Genomic DNA, 21,149 nt, shown 5'->3' with positions numbered 1-21,149 from the left:
GGTTCACACCTTTGATCCTGGGAAGCAGAGACAGGTAGATCTCTGAGTTCAATGCCAGCAGTTTACAAAGTTCTAGGACAGTCAGGGCTAGCTACCTCAAAAAAACAATCCATCAATCAGCCAGCCAGCCAGCTAGAGATTTGGCTCAGTGGTTAACACAGCTTGTTCTTTCAGAGAACTTGAGTTCAATTCCAAGAATCAAAGCTAACTGATCTGTTAACTCCAGTCCCAGGTATCCAAGGCCCAACTCAGACCTCCAAGGGTGCTAGACACACGTGATGAACATACACATAAGCAAAAATACTCATGCACCTTAATAGTAGAATTCTATAAATTATAGGCTGGTGGTATATAGTTTAGTGACAGTATGTTTTGTAGCATGCACTAATTCTCAACACTGAAAATAAAAAGCAGACAGGTACAGTGGAGAATGCCTTCAATTTCAGCATAGAACAGGCAGAAGCAGTTGGGTCTCTGAATTCTAGATCATCATGACTCTACACCAGTGGCTCTTAACCTGTGGGTTCAAGGGGTCACATATCAGATGTTTACATTATAATTCCTAACAGCAGAAAAATTAGTTATGAAGTAGAAACAAAATAATTTTATGGTGGGAATTCCTCACCACAACATGAGAAACTATATTAAAGGAGTCTCTCTGCATTAGAAGGCTGAGAACCACTGTTCTACATAGTGGGACTCTTGTCTTAAAAAAAAAAAAAAAAGCCAGACATGGTGATATACTCCTTTAATTAATTCCAGCATGTGTAGGAAGGTAGATCTCAGTTCTAGGCCAACCTGGTCTATAGAGTTGAGCTCCGGGTCAGCCAGAGCTACACAGAAAAAACCCTGACTGGAAAAAACAAACAAACAAAAAGAATTCTGTTAATTCAAAATAAAGGCTTCCCATTCCGTCTCCCAACTTCAAGAATTCTGAAAGCACACTGTCCACAGTCAACCAAAAGGTTAGACTAACATATAACTGCAAGCCATTTTAGAACACTCAGACAAAAGGTAAAAAGGTGAATTTAGTACTGTAAAATAATAATGTCAGAACAGAAAGCAATTCTAACTTTCAAAGAGAACTCTAAATGGTTGTCTCCAAGGCCAACAAAGTAAATAAGGAAATGAGTATTTCCAGGGCTCAGGAGCTAGCTAAGGGCTTGCTGCTCTTCCAGAGCACCCAGGTTTAATTCCCAGCACTTACATAGCAGCTCACAACTGTCTCTAACTCCACTTCCAGGGGATCCAACATCTTCTGACCTCAGGGGGCCGTGCGTGTACATTTACACCAGAACACACACAGGTGCAATTAACCACATTAAAAAAAAAATTCCTAGAACAAAAACTTTCCTGTCTAAATGAATATATAAAATTGAAAAAAAAAGTAATTGAAATGAACTCTATGAAAGGTGGCAGCTTATCTTGTGAATGGATCTTCAAAGATCCACAATTTGCATTCTATTTTATATTTTGAACAGAAATTTCAACTCAATCATATCTTTCCAAAAATAAGAATTTGCTAGTGTATCTTTTGTACTTCTGGCAGGGTCTTTTTGTTTTGTTGGCAAAGACTGCCGTTAGTTAAAAAAAAAAAAAAAACAAGAAGCACAGAAAGGTTGGGGGGGGGGAACACAGTTACGTAGCATTACACTTCTGAATATATTTTCACTTGCAAAATTGTTATTTATTTTGTAAATGCCCAAACTTCATGGATTCTGAGGTGAAAACTCCCATAAAAAACATGAGACCTCCAGTCTAGCAGTAGTGATAAAAGCCCTTTAATCTCAGGACTCAGGATCTGAGTTCAAGCCCAGCAAGGACTACAGAGTGAGTTACAGAATAGACAGGGCTACACTGAGAAACCTATCTTGAAAATAAACAAAAAACATGCGGACCACCTGACAGTGGTTCGTGCTTGCCTGTAATCCCAGCACTTGGCAGGCAGAGGCAGGCGGATTTCTGAGTTCTAGGCCATCCTAGTCTACAGTGTGAGTTCCAGGACAGCCAAGGCTATACAGAGAAACCCTGTCTCGAAAAAAACAAATCCTAAAACAAAAATCAAAACAACAAAACAAAAAAACATGCAACCACCAACAAACCACAAATTTCTGTCTACTGAGGTCTAATACTCACTTTAGTTTTTGATGAGATTTACAAAAGAAAGTGGCTTTATTACTAAACAAAAAATATGAACCACTACTAACTTCAGGTTTTCCGGGTAAGAGTTATCAAACTATTCAACACGTTATACACGCCAGCCACAGAATACAAAAGTGGCAGACAAAACAGATACCACAGCACAATTTCAAAACTATTCACAACTACCAAAAACAAAACAAAACACAAAAACAAAAAACCACACCCATTCTTATGTAAACTTATGTAAACTTCCTGAGCCTCACCGTCACTTTCACCTACCCCTTCCAAAGACCATAAGTGACAAAAACTCCTAAGAGTTTACGTCCCATAGGGAAAAACGAATGAAATATTATATTTAAGAATTTGAACAGGATAATTCCTCAGGCTACAGCCATTTTAGATTCAATATCTTTTTAATTTTATGGGTTGGGAAGATTTAGCATGGAATAAAAACGACTAGTTAAGCCACTTCAACCAGTCAAACCTCCTCCACAATGGGACGAAGTTTGATAGATAACTGGTGAGACAATCTGAAGGAAAAAGGTCTCCCTACCCGGGAGGACCGCGACTCCGGGCGTGGAAGTTCCCTTTCCCCCAGATATTCCACATTTGACTTACAGGACTTTTTCCTTGTTAAGTTTCTCTTAACTGGAAAACAGAAGCCTTCGGCTCTTATTTTAAAGACAGGTAAAATAATAAGAATAAAAAAACCGAGTAAACTAAATCACTCAACCACTACCAAGCCGGAACTCTTGGAAGGGAGCCGGAGCCGCAGGTGAGCGTTTCCAACCGGGAACTGAAGTTGAAGTCGGAGAGCTCTGGAACCGCCGCGGCGACGCTAGTGTGCAAGGCTCCTCCCGTTGGGGGGGAGGGGGACGTTCCAACCACACGACTCCCAGTCCCTCTCGTCCGCGCCGGCAGACCCACACCCAACCACCTGTGCAAGACCTTCTTCCAACTAGTTTTCATAGACGGCCAGTTAGGCAGCCGGCGGAGCCCGTGTCGGGACGACTCGAGGTCTGCTTCTGCTCGGTGTCCAGAACAGGCACTCACCCGGCAGCGGCAGGGCTATGGTCAAGGACGACTCGCGGCGTCTGAGGACGCGTCCCCAGCTTCTCCGACCAGCAGAGGTGACTAGCCCACAACCATAACAAAGCTCTTCCCAAAATGGCTGCCCGGCCCACAAGGCCCAGGAGGGGGCAGAGCGGGTGGAGGAGGAGCCACGACCAGCTGGGCCCTCCCTCTGCCGCTTCGGCCCGCCTCCTTCACGCCCACTAGCAAAGGCGCACGCGCACTCGTGGGTTCCTGCTTCCGTGACCCCGCCCGGGCGCCTGCGGCTCGCTCCTTAAACGTTGGGCTGCTCCCGCAGCGGTTATTTCCCGCCCCGCCCCCGGCGCCCTTCTGGAGACACGGGCCGGTCAGCTCTCATATTACCGCAAAGCCTTTGCCTTTCCTTGAGCCGGTCTTGAGGCAAGGACCAGCCGAATACAGCACGCCCCCCGAAGGCTCCCTGCCCGGTCCTCCGGCCTGGGAGCACGTGGATATGGGTGGACATATCTGTACCAGTTTTTCCCCCGCCCATTCTTTCTTCACCTTCTCACACCTCGATTGTGAGCCAGATGCTTCGCCAACTACTAGAATTAGCAAACAAGTTGCGGAAGACCTTGTTTTCCAAGCCGTGTACACCTTTGCCCCTCCTTTCACGTGCGCGCGCCGATGAAACTCCAGTCCGAGGCTTGCCATAGACACTGTCCCCCGACTAGAGGCATGCGCGGCGGTGTCGGCGCACTACCCGCCGGGAGTTGTAGTTCATGGGATTTGCAGGCGTCACGGAGCCACCAGAATGGAAGGTTGATTTCTGGTCCAGCCTTGTTTTTTGCTAATAAACCCCCAGGGAGTCTATTAGCATTCCCTTGGGTATTGCATGCACAGGAAGGGCCGTACAACCTTGCCAGAGAAGGGAATAAAACTGGCGGACAGCTGCGTCTTACTAAAAACGAATGTTTCAGGAAGTTTTACTACTTAGAATGGAGGAAGTAGCTAAAAAGGGTCCCTACATAAATGAACTCTTCTTTTTGTCTTCAGCTTTTTACACAAGGATCCAAGAACGCGCGAAGTATTTGGTGTCTGTTCCTTTGGCCCGCAGATAGCTGGTGGTGGGGGGGGGGGTGTAGGAGAGGAGACTTAGAATAAATCACACATCAAGAATGATGGGACTTCCTGGATGACCTCCAAGCCCAATGTCCGTGACGCCACACCTTGATTCATAGAATTTTGAATGTTGGGTCCCAGTCTTCTGTATTCCTCAATGTGATTTCTTGGTAATAGTAAGAGAATAAAGTAAAAACAAAATCATCCTTCTTTCTTGACCAGTAGTAGTAATAAAGGACTCATGGGGAGAAAGATGCGTCCAGTCCACTCAACCCCGTTGTTTTGCAACGTTAAGCGTTCCAGGCAATCTTGTCTTTAAAAAAAAACAAAGTAATCCCGTAGACCAATTTGGCCAACTCCAAGTCTCCTAACTCCTTCCACTACTGGGGTTGGGGTTGTTTCAGAAATTGTATTCTACCTTCCTGAACTGATTTATATATATATATAAAATCTGGTTAGAAATCCTGGAATAGAGACTTGTAAGGTATCTGAAAGTCAACTTGAATTAGAATTAATATTTTAGACTAGCCCTTGGGGCTTCAGAGGCAGCTCTGTGGTTAAAGGCACTTGCTACTCTTACAGAGAACCTCAGTTCAGCTCCTAGCACCTATATTATGGGGGGTCCAGGCCTCTTGCCTCAGTGGGCACATGCACTAAAGTGCATGAACACACACATTAAAATAATGCAAAATAACTGAGGGAGGGAAGCACTGAAAAACGGAAAGAGATGAGTCGGAACTTGCTACCGTAAGTTCCCATCCGGACCCATTTTCCTGCCCTCAGGAAGTGGGGGCTGTGAGATTCCAGTTGCCGGAAGTGTTGTTTCGGTGTTTCTGGTTGAATTTGTTCAACTTTTGCGCGGTGTGATCGTGGTATGTTTCGGGGTTGTCAAGGGTACACTTTGGGAAGGAGGTGGTGGTGGGGTCACTAAGGATTGATATATAGGAGATGTATATTTACCCTTGCGTGTTAAGGACTTTTTGTTTCTAAATTCCGCTCCCAAAATGTCAGCTTGAAGCTTCATGTTTGTGGTAGTTGCGTTGGCGAAATGAAAACATTTGGGCATTTTTTCGTGGATTGGGCGAGTTGATAATGAGTTTTTAATCTCCACATCACCTTCTGTCTCAGGGCTTCAGCCTGTCACGTTATAATCCTCCAAAATTAGAAAACATGTGCTACACTGGTTTCTGAGTTCCAAAAGGTGGAGAATTACTATATGGAAAACATCAATTTTTCACAACAAAGCGATATTTGTGGCTCTCATTTTTAGTGTAAGAATTCCACAGCCCGGAATAAGTACACAATAACTGAAGATAGATAGTTGGTGAGAACAAAAGGTATTAACTGTCAGTTTTAAAGATGAGGCACTGGTGCCCAAGGAAGTGGTAGAGATGTTTGCTAAATCCAGATGTTCAGTTTCACAATGCTCTTTTTGTTTAACCAAACAAAACTAAAATTATTCTTCAGAAATTATTCTTCAGAAAACAAAAACAAAACTTATTTCCTTAATGTGTTACTCTTTGGCAAATAAATACATAAATAAATCAAAATAAATCATGTTTCATTGAAGAGATTTTCATGACTTTCTTTTTTCAAGACAGGGTTTCTCTGTATAACCCTGGCTGTCCTGGAACTCACTCTGTTTACCAGGCTGGCCTCAAACCCAGAAATCCACCTGCCTCTGCCTCTGCCTCCCAGAGTGCTGGGATTACAGGTATGTGCCACCATTGCCTGGCTTTCTTGACTTCTTAAAAATGTATAAAATGTAGACAATTAAGTGATATCTTGTTTTGTGTTTAGAACATTGCTTCAGATTCATCCACCCCCCCCTCAAGTGAAAAATATATGAATCAGAATTGCATATTCCCTGGACAAAACTCTGAGTAGAGACCAGAATGCTTCACTTCATCCAGAAAATGTCTGGAGCATCTTCAAAGGTTAGTTGAGCACTATTTGTCAATAACTGTCTGGCTATGGCAGATATAAATATATGTATTCAAGTGAGGAAGGAAAACAATGGGCAAATTATAAATAAGTAAAATATTTACTATGTCAAATAGTAACTGCTGTGGAGTACTATACATCAGGGAAAAAGACTAGGGAATATCAGGGAAAGAGAATAGTGAATATCAAGAATAAAGAGGACCAGGAGAGATAGCTCAGCTTTGTTGAAAACACATACTAGGGCTTTAGTTTGATCCCAGTACCCATGATGGGTGGATCACAACCACTGTTACTCCACTTTAGAGGACTTGAAGCTTCCTCTGAGGGTAACACACAAACGGAAATAGGAATAAATCCTACGAGAAAATAATAGACAGGATTATATAACATAAATGGAAGGTTCGGAAAGAAGATTGGCCAGGTGGGTAGCTGAAGGAGAGGCATTCTGAGGACAGAGAGGTAAAGGCCTGCGAGGGATAATCCCAGCACGTGTCTGGGGCTCGCCAAGACTGGTAAATAGCTGTTCCTTTTCTATTAATTTCAAAATAATATTTTTTTAAAGATTTATTTATTTATTATATGTAGGTACACTGTGGCTGTCTTCAGACACACCAGAAGAGGGCATCAGATCTCATTACAGATGGTTGTGAGCCACCATGTGGTTGTTGAGAATTGAACTCAGGACCTTCGGAAGAGCAGTCAGACTGCTGAGCCATCTCTCCAGCCCCAAAATAATATTTTTTAAAGAGTTTTTTTTTTTTTATGGGTATGGATGTTTTGCTTACATGTATGTCTGTGTTCCATCTGCATGTGGTATGTGTGGAGGCTAGAAAAAGGTGTAAGAGCTCCTTGGAACTGGAATTACAATTGCTTGTAAGCCACCACATGTAGCAGGAATCTAACCTGGGTCCTCTGGAAAAACAGCCAGTGCTCCTAATTACTGAGCCATCCTTCTAATCCCCTAATTTATTACTTTATATATGTGGTGTTATGCCTACATGTAGTTCTCTGTACCATGTGTTCTTATTTTTAAACTTTGTCTCCTGGTTCTGTTTTCTTTATAGATGCTGAAGAACCCTTTTACAGTGAGACTCAGAGCCAGCAGAATAGATGTACTTTCTCCCAAGACATGTCTTCTGCAGAACTTTTCCTCTTTGTGTCCAAGAGTTTGGCTTTCTACGTCATTTCAAGTGTGTATGCAGAAGATACAATGCTATCATGCGTCCCCATGCAACTTTAGAAAGCAGAAGGAGGCAGTCCTTCCCCCAAGGAAACCAAGCACCATCACATACCTTCGTGATAGCCCAAAGCCAGCCTTATATATAGCTCTGGTGGGGTTAATCCCCTTTACTGCTCCACCACTCCTCATGGTAATAACAAAGTCTTATATCCCCATACTAGCTTTTACTCAGATGGCTTATGGAGCTGGTTTCCTAGCTTTCTTGGGAGGGATCAGGTGGGGCTTCGTTCTGCCAGAAAGTAGTCCAGCCAAACCAGACTACCTTAATTTAGCTAGTAGTATGAGTCCTGTTCTGTTTTCATGGGCGGCCATTCTATTTTCTGAAAGACTCAATGAAGCCATAGTCACATTAATAATAGGTTTAGGGATAGCATTACACAATGAACTTTCCCTCTTACCACATTATCCCAACTGGTTCAAAGCCTTAAGGATCCTAAGTACTTTAGTGGCTTTTATCTCATTTGTAGTCACTTTAATACTTGAAAATATTTACCCAGAAAAAGGGCCCAAGAGACTTGGTTGAGTAGAAATATAAAACTACTTTCTTGATATTATTTACAGTATCTGTGGAGGCCAGAAGACTGTTGAATCCTCTGGAGCTGGCTTCCCAGACGATTCTGAGCCACTTTGTCTAGACTGGGAGCTAAATTTGGGTCTATGGCAGTCCATAGTTGTGAGCACTGAGCCACTCTACCCTGTAAAGCTGCATTTCAGAAACACAGCTCTGTCCCCCTTGTTTGGCTCATTTCCCCCTCCCACTGATAGGAACTTATTCTTCATACATAGTTTTTGTTTTCTAAAGAGGATTTCTTTTATCCAGAAGATGGTAGTACACACCTTTTATCCCAGGAGAAAGGAGTAATAAGGTTAGTTTACATTTTTGTGTGTATGAATTGTATAGTCATGTACCTAGACATTTCAGTGTTTTGATTATACTGAGAACAGTAAAAAATAAGATAAAAAATCCTGTATTAGAGTTTAACAATCATGAAGGCATATTTCATGAAAAGAATCCTTCTTGTAGTGGTTTGAAGAGATTTCGCCCTCATAGACTCATGTGTTTGAATATGTTTGGCCCAAAGAGGGGGGCACTATTAGGTGTGTGGTCTTGTTGGAGGAATTGTGTCACTGTGGGGAGGGCTTGGAGATCTTCCTCCTAGCTGCCTGGAAGACAGTCTTCTGGTTGCCTTTGGTACAAGATGTGGAACTCTCAGCAGTGCTAGTGCTGCCATGCTTCCTGCCTTGATGATAATGAACTGAACCTCTGAACCTGTAAGCCAGCCCCAATTAAATGTTGCCCTTTAGAGTTGCCTTGGTCATGGTGTCTCCTCACAGCAATGGAAATCTAAGGCACTACTAAGAAGTTCATGACACCTTAAAAATAAAAGTATTTCTGTCAAGTTCTTATAGCACTTCTGGACTGCATGTCTAAGCCTTTTGTTTGTTTCTTTTGTTGGTTTTTTTGAGACAGGGTCTTACTATATAGCTCTGGCTTTCCTGAAACTCGCTATGAGGCCATGCTAGCCTGGAGCATATGGATATCTGCCTGTCTTTGCCTCCAAGGTGCTACAATTAAAGGAGTGTGCCACTACACCTGGCTTGTCTAAGCTCATTTTGCCTGACATAACTTAGTTTTATGATCTGTGGTTCTAAAGGTGGTAGGCAATAGGGAATAAGGAAAACCAGTCACAGAAAAGCTGGTGTTTGGTGTTTTTGTTAGCTTTTGTTTGGTGTTTTCTGACCACATTTAGCCTACAGAAGCTTTTAAAATAATAGCAGAAAGGCTAGAGATATGGCTTGGTGGTGAGAGCACCCCTTTCTCTGCTAGAAACCCTGTTTCAGTTGTCAGTACCTGCACTGTGCTAACAAGTTCTTGGTCTGGGTGTGGCCTCCTTAAGCACAAGGCGAATATGTGGTATACAGAAATATAAGCAGACAAAATACTCATATACCCTAAAATAAAAAATTTCAAATATTAAAATGTGATCAGGCATGGTGAACTACATAGATCAGTCTGATATACTTAGCAAGTTTCAGGACGGCCAGTACTACATACAGAGACTCTGTCTCAAAGAAATAGAACAGTGGCAAAAAGCCCGCTTTGGTTTGCTTTCCCTCTTCCCGTTGTATGGGTTGAACCTCGTGCCCCATCCATTCTGTACAAAACTGCCACTGAGCCGTACACCCACAGGCTAACAGTTTGGATTGTAACTTGAAGACCTAGTCTGGGGTCTTGGGAATGTAGCTTGGTGGATAAAATAATCGCTTATCAAGCAAAGCCCTCAGTTTGCTCCCCAGTATCCCGCAGAGTGCGAGTGATAACACAAGTGTTCAATCTTAGCACTTAGGAGGTCAAGACAGGAGGATCAGAGATTACATTGTGTGAGTGTAAATCAAAGGAAATTATTTTTTGAATGTTTTATCTTTGAAATAAGCAGTCAAACACCACTTTATACGTTTAATGAGTAAATTTTACACAGACATGTTTCTAGTAATTCCTGCTATGAAAATAGCTATCAACATAGTGACTGTGTTTGTCAGATGTTTTTAATGTTACATTAGAGTAAGAGTATTTTCATTCTAGATGATGATTGAGAGGATAATAAAATGTGGCAGGTGTCATAATAGTAATAATAGAACTTTGCTGTTTTCTAGAATTTTAATTTATTTTTTGGTGGAACATATAGGATGTTTCTATCATATTTTGTTCAGGTGACTGTAGAACCAAGAAAAGCCACTGTTGCTACTGATGCTATTATTGATCATATATAGATATAAGTGTCAATACATACATACATACACATTTGAAAGTTTTTTTTTGTTTTTGTTTTTTCCGAGACAGGGTTTCTCTGTATAGCCCTGGCTATCCTGGAACTCACTCTGTAGACCAGGCTGGTCTTGGACTCAGAAATCCTCCTGCCTCTGCCTCCCAAGTGCTGGGATTAAAGGCGTGAGTGCCACCCCTGCCCAGCTCACATTTGAATTTTTAAAGACTCAAATTCTATATCAACTTTGGGAAAATTTGCTAGTTTTATGTGGTAAGTTGGTAAGTTGGCATAGTATATAAATTAATAACCATACTTATTTAAACATATTTCTCCCAATCTGCTCAAAGTTAAAATACTGAATTAGTATCTATTCTATGTGGGTTTGATTACAAACACTAAAATAGTCTCCAGATAAAGAACAAAGAAAGAAATGTATCAAAACAATAACTTGTTTACTTTTTTACACACTATTCTTTATGCTTTCAAACTACTAACATGTAGTAAGTCATCATGTGACTTTCAGAAATTGGACCTTTACATAGTTTTTTTGTTTGTTTTGTTTGTTTGTTTGTTTGTTTTTTGGATTTGGTTTTTTCAAGATAGGGTTTCTATGTATAGCCCTGGCTGTCCTGGAACTCACCCCATAGACCAGGCTGGCCTCGAACTCAGAAATCCACCTGCCTCTGCTTCCCAGAGTACTGGGATTACAGGCAACCACCGCCTGGCTAGAGTTTTTAAAAATACCCATTTAAACAGTTCTCAATCTTTCTGTAAAAGTTTTGAATATTTGGGACCATGGAGAATAAACCATATGAGTATGATTGATAATGGCCAGACCAGATGCAGGGAGCAGATAGCCCTCAAAAGGAAGGCAGGCGGATTTCTGAGTGCAAAGCCAGCCTGGTCTACAGAGTGAGTTCCAGTTCAGCCAGGGCTATACAGAGAAACCCTGTCTCGAAAAAAACCAAACCCAAAAAAAAAAAAAAAATAAAAAGGAAGTAACTTCCTTTTCATTTCACTGTTTCACATTTCTAGCCTCCAGAAGTATGGAGAAAATATATAACTTGGTTTTCCCCCTATTTTCTTGTGTGTGGTGTGTTGTGTATGTGTATTTTGCACATGTGGAGGCCCAAGGTAAACGGGGATCATTCCCTCTCAGTGTCATTCTTCCATTTTAATCATTGATGTAGGGTCTCAGTCAAACCCAGGAGTGGCTCACATGTAAAGTCTTGAGAGCAGCTTGCTTTGAGGATGACTAACAGCACTGTAGTGAATTTATGAGATCTAAACTCTGGTCCTCACATCTTCTCAGTCCTTTTCTTGAATTTCTGTAGCATACTGTTAACAGAAGCAATAGCAAACTAATATATTATCACACCAGACATCCCTTGGATTTCTAAAGGGCTTATCAGGTAATGTAATAGTTTGAAATGACTCGTTTTTTATTTGTTTGTTTTTGGTTTTATTTTTTTATTTCTATTTTTTTTAAGATTTATTTATTTATTATATTTGTAAGTACAATGGAGCTGTCTTCAGCCACCCCAGAAGAGAGCGTCAGATCTCATTACAAATGGTTGTGAGCCACCATATGGTTGCTGGGATTTGAACTTAGGACCTTTGGAAGAGCAGTCAGTGCTTTTAACCCCTGAGCCATCTCTCCAGCCCTTTTATTTTTATTTTTTAAGATTTATTTAATACATGTAAGTACACTGTAGCTGTCTTCAGACACACCAGAAGAGTCACATCTCATTACAGATGGTTGTGCGCCACCATGTGGTTGCTGGTAATTGAATTCAGGACCTTTGGAAGAGCAGTTGGTGCTCTTAACTGCTGAGCCATCTATCCAGCCCCTTGTTTTTATTTTTTTAAATATACAGGATAGTATAGGCTGGTATGGAAGGAAAACTTGACTTGTTTAGAGGTTCTTCAGGTTCTACTCAACTATTTTCGTGAGAGAGTGCTTTTTTGCTTCTGGGTTACTTATATTCAGTTATTTCAAGTTTCCCCCTAATTTCCAATGTGTTGTCTTCCAGAGAACCTAGCCATATTTTCATGCTAACTGCCCAATTTCACTTTCAAAATACTAATTTTCATGTGAATTAAAGTATATACTTTAAAAATCTGTTACAGTGGGGCTGGAAAATGGTTGAGTGGTTAAGAGCACTGGCTGCTGTTTCATGAGTTCAATGCCCAGCAACCACATAGTGTATAATAGGATCTGATATACAAGTGTACAGGCAGATAGAACACTCATACATAAATAAACTGTAAAAAAAAAATTTAAAAATCTGTTACAGCAAAGCATGATGGCACACATCTTTAATTTCAGCAGCTGGGAGACAGAGTCCAGTGGATCTCTTGACTTTGTGATCACCCTGGTCTACATAGGGAGTTCCAGGCCAGCTACAGAGTGAAATTCCCTGCCACCACCACTACTCTTTGGTTATTTCAAAATAGTTTCTCTGTCTATCCTGGAGCTCACTCTGTAGACCAGGTTGGCCTTCATCTTATAGAAATCCACAAACCTTTGCCTCCCAAGTGCTGGAATTAAAGGTGTACACCCCTCAAGAAACTTTTTTTTTTTTAAAGTTTTATTAAGTTTTTTTTGAGACAGGACTATAACATAGCTGCTTCTGGCCTTGATCTTGTTATGTAGAACAGGCTAGCCTCAAGTTTATGGTGATTTCTCTTCCTTTGGTCAAGTATTAAGATTAAAGGTGTGAGATACCACATCACCTGGCTAAAAACTGATTTCTCAAATATATCGCCCATGTTCTTTAAAAGAAAAAAAAATATATTTTTTAATTTTTTACTTTTTGTTTATTGAGGTGCTCAGTACTAAATGTTGGGTCAGTGCATACTAGGCAGGTGTTGTTTCCTGAGCTCTATCCCTGCCGTAATTGTGTCCCCAAACTCTACGTGTTTTATGTAGCCTTAAGCACTTGTCCTCAGCACTTCCTCCCATAGATGGGATTTCAGGTAGCTGCCAGCACATATAAAATGGACAAAGTATTTAGAAACATATTGACATTTCCAAACATTTTGCAGAAAGATCACTTTAATTAATTTCTCTGAAAACAGAATTATATAACTAAATGTATACATTCCTAAAGTTAAAAACAAAAGCCAGTGTAATACTATTACAGTTTGGTAATCCAGTAATGCTAATGAACTAAGTTAATTCAAAGAAAAGAAAATAGTTAGAATTTTATTAATTATATTAATTAGTACATTCCTGGTTTTTTTTTTAAAGATTTATTTATTTTCTGTATATGAGAACACTGTAGCTGTCTTCAAACACACCAGAAGAGGGCATCAGATCCCATTACAGACATGTGAACCACCATGTGGTTTCTGGGAATTGAACTCAAGGACCTTTGGAAGGGCAGTCATCTCTCCAGCCCCTAATTAGTACAATCTTTCAAAAACAATATATTACCACTTGAGAACTTTTCAGGGAATTTCTGAACTAATCATACACACTCAAATACTGAATGTCTTGACATTACAGTTCTGCCTCAGCCAGTTAAGTCTAAAGTATGCCAAACCTCTAACTAGCAGGAACAAAGCAATGATGATAGCCTTCTTACAATTTTTGTCTATAAACAATTTCCACATGTACTGGTTAAATCCCTGATAAAGATCTGAAATGCTTGGAACTAGAAGTGTTTGTATTTCAGAATACACCAGATTTTAGAATATTTATATAGCACTCATCAGCTGAATATCCCTATTCTGAAAATCAGAAATCTAAAATGATCCAACATCCAAAACTTTTGTTTTTTTGGATTGGATGTTCCCATTCAAAGACTTTCTGATTTCAGAATAAGGATGCTCCAAGCTGTACCTAGAGGGCCATGCACAGTGGCTTGTGCACTTGGAAGGCTGAAGCAGAAAGAATGGAGAGTTCACAGTTAACCTGGGCTAAACCAATCAAACGTAACCACAGTTCAGCTTTTCCCAGACCAGGCAGTGACATCACACTTACTGAGCTTACCCAAGCGCAAGCACAGCTTGGTGACCTAACAGTCCCTCCTCCTCACACTAACCATCACTGTGATGACTGCCTGGAAAATAACGGAGAAAGGACTCATACCCATTACATACCATTTCAATAAAGAACTGTTGTTAGGAGCACTGACTGCTCTTCCAGAAGGCCCCAGCACCCACATGACGGTTCACAACCATCAGTAATGCTGGATTTCAGACAAAACTGCAGGTAAAACTCTCATACACATATTTAAAAAACAACTGTCATCAAGGGGCATTAGAGAAGGCTCAAAGCTAAGAGCACTTGCAGCTCTTTCTAAGGACCTAAATGCTCAGTTCCCAGCACCCACATCAGGCAGCTTACAAGACCTGGAACTCCAGTTCCAGGGATGCTATGCCCTCTTCTAGCCAGAGCAGGCACCTTACATACACATGGTGCACATATAGATACACACATAAACACAGCCATATAAAGAAAAATAATTAAAACTATTTTTTGAAAAGAACTTTCACCAAGAACCTATTAATTCCTTACTTGCATTCTCAGAATCAAAGAAAAATACTCTTTTAGATTATCAAAAGCAAAATCTATCTAGATAGCTAGATATTGCTGGGCATAATGGCACAGGCCTTTAATCCCAACACTTGGGAGGCAGGGACAGACAGATCTTTGTGAGTTTGAGGCCAGCCTGGTCTACATAGAAAGTTCCAGAATAGCCAGAGTCACATAGAGATCCTGTCTCAGAAAACAAAACAAAAAACCTAGGTATGTACTATCAGTCCTTCCTAATATTCTGCTGCCAATAAAATAATTGGGGGTAGTGGAAACCCCTGCATTGGCTTTTCTCTGTAGGTTATGTGGCACCATGGAAACTATATTCTGGATCAAATCACAAATTAGAGAAAAATTTTAGCTGTCTCATGTCCTTATACTATATATAGGCTATGTTTCAACTTGAGTTGCACTGGAGAAATAGGTAAAATGCATTATTTCACAGAAGTTTCTAGCAGACACTTTTTACAGTTAGGATTCTAGTGATAACTGAATAACTGTAAGGCATAAATACCATTTGTATTGTTAAGTTTTGCAAATTTGTAAAAGTACTTTATTAATTTAAGATATATTCCATAACCATACTCATTCAAATTTTTAGAAAAATCACTCCACTTATCTCTCTATTCAATGCATGGAATAGTCAAAAGAATCGGATCATATCACAAATATATGTTTAATTTACAAATGGTCAGAACCTACGTTTTCAACTGTTCCTTCTGCTTTTGTGCCTTCTGTGTCATAGTACAGCAACACCCCCTTCACAACGACTAGTGATCATATTACCAATTTCGGTCCATGTATCTGAATGAGGGTTATAAACTTCAACTGAGTCCAAAGTACCTGGGGCCAAGAAATCATGGCTAGAAGATCGGCCTCCAGAAACATACAGAAGACCATTGACTGCCACAACACACATGCCTGCTCTGGGCACTTTCATTGAAGCCACTTCAACCCACTTTTCCTAATAAAATGAGAAAAGAATTAACATTAATGCTAAAATCTCTGAGAAATCATATATTTAGAGTTTACATGTTTAAATTTAAAAAATTAAGTACATATACAACATTTTAAAATAAACTTTGGGGTAGGTATGACAAAACAATGAGTCTAAAGAGAAAAAGTAGTTAAGCATATCTAATTATAAATTATGATCAGGTGATAATCTAGAAACCATAAAGAAGGACTGGAGAGAGGGCTCAGTGGTTAAAAGAACTCAATGCTCTTGCAGAGAACTGAGGTTCAGTTCCTAGTACCTACTAGTACCTACAGGGTGGCTAACATCCATTTGTAACTCTAGTTCTAGAGGACCTAACACCAATACCTGTCTCTTCTAGACTCTTTTTGGTTTTTTGGATTTGGTTTTTTTGAGATAGGGCTTCTCTGTATAGCCCTGGCTGTCCTGGAACTCATTCTGTAGGCCAGGCTGGCCTCGAACTCAGAAATCTACCTGCCTCTGCCTCCCAGAGTTCTGGGATTACAGGCGTGTGCAACCACTGCCTGGCTTCTTCTAGACTCTTCACGCACTGTATACATGTATACTGTATACATTTATGAAAGCAAAACACCCATACAAATAAAAATAAAGAAATCTGTTAATAAAAAAATGTAGGAATCATTGAAGCCAAAATTCTGAGAACCCAAGTCTATAAAATAAGTAATACATTCCAAATGAAGAGATCACCAAGTACCAAGGGGGGGGAGCTTATATATTAAAAGACTTTTTGTTTTTACAAGATTCTTTAAAGTGTTCATAGTAGAGAGATGGCTCAGTAATTAAAAGGACTCACTTTTTGTGATGGTTTGAAAAAGAATGGCCCTATAAGATGATAAATTTGAGTGCCTGGTCACCAGGGAGTGGTACTATTTGAAAGGATTAGAAGGATTAGGAAGTGTGGTCTTGTTGGAGGAAATGTGTCACTAGAGGTGGACTTTGTGGTTGCAAAAGCCCATGGCTCCATTTCTCTTTCTGTGTAAAGATCAGGATGTAGCACTCTGCTACTAGTCCAGCGCCTGTCTGCATGCAATCATGCTCTCTACCATGATAATGGACTAAACCTCTGAAACTGTAAAGCAAGCCACCAATTAAATACTTCCTTTCATAAGAGTTGCTGTGGTAATGGTGTCTCTTTACAGAAATAAAACGGTGACTAAGACAGAAGCTGGTACTTGGAAGTAGGGTATTGCTGCGATAGGCCTGCCTGACCATTTTGTTTGTTCAAAGAATAACTTTGGGACTTGGGACTGAGAAATAAATAGGATGCTTTAAGCTGGGTTTAATGGCCATAGTAGTAGGAGAATGGAAAATAGTGGTACTGAGAGCACTGTAAACTATGATGGCTGGGTCCAATAAGTTTCAGAAGGGAAGAATATATTAGTGACACAGAAGCCACTGTTGTTGATATACAGAAGAATGTAGCTGCTTTCTGTCCTTGTCCTAAGAACTTGTCAGAGGCTAAATGAAAGAGTTTTAGCTTATGGGTACCATCAAAAGAGATTTCAAGCCAGGCAGTGGTGGCGCATGCCTTTAATCCCAACACTTGGGAAGCAGAGGCAGGCAGATTTCTGAGTTCAAGGCCAGCCTGGTCTACAGAACGAGTTCCAGGACAGCCAGGGCTCCACAGAGAAACCCTGTCTCAAAACAGTAAAAAAGATAAATAAATAAAAAATGAAAAGAGAAAGAGAAAATTGATAATCAGAATAATGACCGAAAGAGAACAGCACTTCACTGCAGATGTAACAGGCACTAAGCATTTGAAATTGTCCAACCCACCTCTTCAAAGGAGTACTTTTCCACCGTGTGAAGGGCGTCTTGTGTCTCATTCCACCCTCCGACAGCATAGATGCAGTCGTTGAGCACTGCTACCCCGAGATAGGCTCTTCTGGTTCCCATAGGAGGAAGTGGAGACCAGCGCTTGGAAAGCGGATCATAAACCTCGAAGGAGCGGAGCTCTAGTCCCTCACTGCTGATTCCTCCAACTGCATAAATTAAACCTGAAAAATAAAAGATTTGGGCTCAGATTCTTTTGAACAGGTACAGGCTAACCCTGGTGGCACAAGCCTCTGAGCCCAGCATGCAGGAGGCAGAAGCAGTCAGACCAGCCCGGTGTACAGCTAGAGCAACATAGTGAGACCCTTCTCAAAAAAATTTAAAAAACAAACAAACGAACAAACTATTTGTACTTTCTTCCTACTTATGAAAAATAACTTAGGTGTTGATGTGAGAGAAGATGACAACAATGGAAGACACATCAAATATTTATTTTATTAAACAGCTACTCTATCTGGATTTTTTCCTACTTAATAAAACACTTTATTTGTATGTGCATCTATAGATCTATAAAAATAGGATGGTGTAAAACCAAACTTACTGGTGACTACAGTTTCAACAACAAATGATAACTTGGTTCCACGTGCCGTGTAAAGGATGCAGAGTTCAGAAAACAGTTTTCAGGGGTCAGTTTTAATGTCTACCATCAAGTTGGCAGGCCTGCCAGCAGGCAAATCTACTCACCAAACCAGTTCTTTAGCACCTATCTGAAGTTTCTTTACTTTTGACATTTTTTTTTTTTTTTTTGAGACAAGGTCTCTCTTTGTAAACCAGGATAGCTTTCAACTCAGAGAGATCCATCTGCCTCTGCCTAACAAGTGCTGGAATTAAAGGTGTGCACCACCATATCCTCTAACTGGTCTTTGCTACTTTATGGGTCTTTCTTTTTACTACCCTTTATTCCTCTTCCCTCCCTGGTTTCAATCACAAGATAGGAGAGAAAGAAGTATAGAAGGGAGAGAGAGATAGAAATCCCCAAATCGGGGCTGGAGAGATGACTCAGCCATTAAGAACATTGACAGTTCTTCTGTAGGTCCTGAGTTCAAAACCCAGCAACCACATGGTGGCTCACAACCGTAATGAGATCTGATGGCCTCTTCTGGTGTGTCTGAAGACAGCTACAGTGTACTTACATATAATAAATGAATAAGTAAATAAATAAGTAAAATAGAGATCCTGAATCTAATTTCTTCTTGTTTTTTTCTTTGAGCATGACTACTAACAAAATGCAACCAACCCCCCTGAATGGCCAACAACCACCAATCCCCCTATCAGCTAGCATCTACCCTCTGAAAGGTTCCCAGAATTACAAATGTTATAAAACCAAAGAAACTATCTGCGCTGGCAAAACCATGCCTCTGCTAAGCACAAGGCAAATCACAGTTGGCTGCTGTGAACAGTCCAAAGCAGCCCTGCATCCCCACACCTGGGATTAAAATGAAAACACATTAAATATTTTTATGTATTTTAAAAAGAATTATTCATTTATTTTATGTCTATAAGTACATTCACTGTACACGGTCACTGTCTTCAGACACACCAGAAGTGGGCATCAGATCCCATTACAGATGGTTGTGAGCCACTTTGTAGTTGCTGGGTACTGAACTCAAGACCTCTGGAAGAGCAGTCAGTGCTTTTAACCACTGACCATCTCTCCAGCCCCTATTTCTGTGTATTTATTTATTTATTTATTTAGGTTTTTCAAGACAGCATTTCTCTGTCTTCCTGTCTGTCCTGGAACTCACTCTGTAGACTAGGCTGGCCTCAAACTCAGAAATTCACCTGCCTCTGCCTCCCAAGTGCTGGGATTAAAGGTGTGTGCTACCACTGCCTGGCTCTGTGTTTTTTTTGTTTTGTTGTTGTTGTTGTTTTTTAAAGAAACTCAAATTCCAGAATTCCTACTACCATATCTGGCTTCCATCTGAAGCTTTTAACTTAGTTTTCTTCATTACAGAAAAATTGTTCTAGCAATACAGAAACAAAATGTCAGTAACTCAAGAAGTAAAAGCCAGAACTTCTATATTAAATAACACTACTTCTCCAATAACAGAGCTAAAACATATTTTGAAGATAGGGCCTCAAATAGTTCATAACTTACACCTATTTGCTTTGTGTGTCCTGTGCACATATGTGTGCACACCACAGGGCATATGCTGAAGTCAGTGGATAACGTGCAGGAGGTGGTTCTCTCCTACCATGTGGGTTCCAGGAATCAAACTCAGTCATACTTCGTAGAAACTCCTTTACCTATTGTCTGCCTCTTAAACTGTTTTTATAAACAGATTTTTACACACACACACACCCCACATGCGTGTGCACAGCAGCATGTCCTGCTCCCCAAAACTATTTTTAACATGATTTCTATATCTTTAAAATTATTATACTAATCAAGGCCAATTCTAAGCAAATCCACACATATGTACATATATAGTAAAATAACTACTAAATTGCTGGCAACTGAACAGAAAAAAGTATTTTATAAACACCTTGCATTTCACAGCACCCAAAGTAGTAGCGCGACACCACCATGTTGCCGACGACTTCCCATTTGTTTTCATCAGGATCAAATCGTTCAATGGTGTTGCCGATCTCAGCTCCAACCCACCCACCTGCAACAAAATGAAAAACAGTCATTTCTGAGATAAGGGAATCTTATGACAAAGACTTTAAAAACCACCTAGTCCAACTATTTCATGTTACAGATGAGTCCACGAGGACCAGAGGTGATCTGAATTGACATGAAAAGTCAGAATGTAATTATGAGTAAAGTTCAGATTTGTTCTAGCATACTGTAGGAGATTTACAATTTTTCCAAAAACTTTTTAGTTTTAGTTTTTGGAATAGTTTTACTATATAACCCTGGCTTTTATGGAATGCAGAGGTCTGCCTACATCTGCCTCCTGAGAACTGGGATTAAAGATAATTTCTAACAGTCAGGTGGTGATGGGCCATACCTGTTGTGAGAGTTTTGGTTTCTTTAAAAACCCAGTTAGGGCCAGGCACTTGGGAGGCAGAGGCAGACAGATTCCTGAGTTTGAGGCCAGCCTGGTCTATGGGAGTGAGCTGTCCCTCACTGTCCTAGAACTCATTATGTAGACCTGAATGACCATGAACTCAGGGATCTTCCTGCTTCTGCCTCCCATGCTCCAATCCCCCTAAACTAGTTTTTAACATGACCTTAATAGCTTTCAAAATTGTTAATATTTACCAAGGCCAATTCTAAGCTAAACTACAGCATACTTATTTAGGATGAATTTAGGGACTTTGAAGGCTTTTCGTCCTCAAGTATCATTTTCTATTTGTTTGTATGTTTGTTTTTTTTGAGACAGGGTTTCTCTGTGTAGCCCTGGCTGTCCTGGAACTCACTCTGTAGACCAGGCTGGCCTCAAACTCAGAAATCCACCTGCCTCTGCCTCCCAAGTGCTGGGATTACAGGCGTGCTCCACCACAGCCTGGCAAGTATCATTTTCTAAATACTCTCCAGGTGTGCTTGTTTGTTTTTCTGGACTGGAATCACAGTGTAGCCCTGGA

At 40.6% G+C, this 21,149-nt stretch overlaps 3 protein-coding genes across 13 annotated transcripts in view; 1 reads left to right on the top strand and 2 right to left on the bottom strand.

The window, feature by feature from the left end:
- Gpbp1l1 (GC-rich promoter binding protein 1 like 1) overlaps positions 1-3,877 on the bottom strand; it is a 34,199-nt gene extending 30,322 nt beyond the window's left edge. For 2 of the 6 annotated variants that reach the window (XM_052177071.1, XM_052177076.1), the window contains exon 1: positions 3,196-3,347. The gene's annotated coding sequence lies outside the window, so the exon portion shown is untranslated. The other 4 variants (XM_052177072.1, XM_052177073.1, XM_052177074.1 and 1 more) reach the window with 4 other exon arrangements.
- Positions 3,878-5,059: 1,182 nt separating this feature from the next.
- Positions 5,060-8,889, top strand: Tmem69 (transmembrane protein 69). Of its 3 annotated transcripts, none has more exons than XM_052177082.1 (4): positions 5,060-5,165; positions 5,895-6,007; positions 6,094-6,230; positions 7,302-8,889. In XM_052177082.1, the coding sequence occupies exons 3-4, from the start codon at positions 6,189-6,191 to the stop codon at positions 7,998-8,000; spliced, it is 741 nt and encodes a 246-aa protein (XP_052033042.1). In that variant the 5' UTR covers positions 5,060-5,165; positions 5,895-6,007; positions 6,094-6,188; the 3' UTR covers positions 8,001-8,889. The 3 variants fall into 3 exon arrangements, with proteins under 3 accessions (XP_052033042.1, XP_052033041.1, XP_052033040.1); XM_052177081.1 differs by having other exon boundaries at positions 5,891-6,007; XM_052177080.1 differs by lacking the exon at positions 5,895-6,007.
- A 4,595-nt stretch (positions 8,890-13,484) lies between these two features.
- The window catches only part of Ipp (intracisternal A particle-promoted polypeptide), a 40,759-nt gene continuing 33,094 nt past the window's right edge, over positions 13,485-21,149 (bottom strand). For 3 of the 4 annotated variants that reach the window (XM_052177069.1, XM_052177067.1, XM_052177068.1), the window contains exons 7-9: positions 20,105-20,227; positions 17,562-17,782; positions 13,485-15,752 (exon numbers count right to left, since the gene is read on the bottom strand). In XM_052177069.1, the coding sequence (XP_052033029.1) occupies positions 15,528-15,752; positions 17,562-17,782; positions 20,105-20,227 (569 nt within the window). In that variant the 3' untranslated portion in view covers positions 13,485-15,527. Of the gene's footprint in view, positions 15,753-17,561; positions 17,783-20,104; positions 20,228-21,149 lie in introns of those variants that run through there. The other variant, XM_052177070.1, reaches the window with a different exon arrangement.

The sequence above is a fragment of the Apodemus sylvaticus genome, chromosome 3 (assembly GCF_947179515.1).
Source record: "Apodemus sylvaticus chromosome 3, mApoSyl1.1, whole genome shotgun sequence".
Lineage (NCBI taxonomy): Eukaryota > Metazoa > Chordata > Mammalia > Rodentia > Muridae > Apodemus > Apodemus sylvaticus.
Note: the sequence above shows the minus strand (reverse complement) of the source record. Positions and strands in the feature narration are given on the sequence as shown.

What these genes read in the sequence shown, in the direction of transcription:
- Tmem69 (XM_052177080.1), top strand. Translation starts at nt 6,189, where the DNA reads ATGCTTCACTTCATCCAGAAAATGTCTGGAGCATCTTCAAAG. An exon ending in TGTCTGGAGCATCTTCAAAG is followed by an intron (nt 6,231 to 7,301) that starts GTTAGTTGAGCA and finishes TTTTCTTTATAG; the next exon opens with ATGCTGAAGAACCCTTTTAC.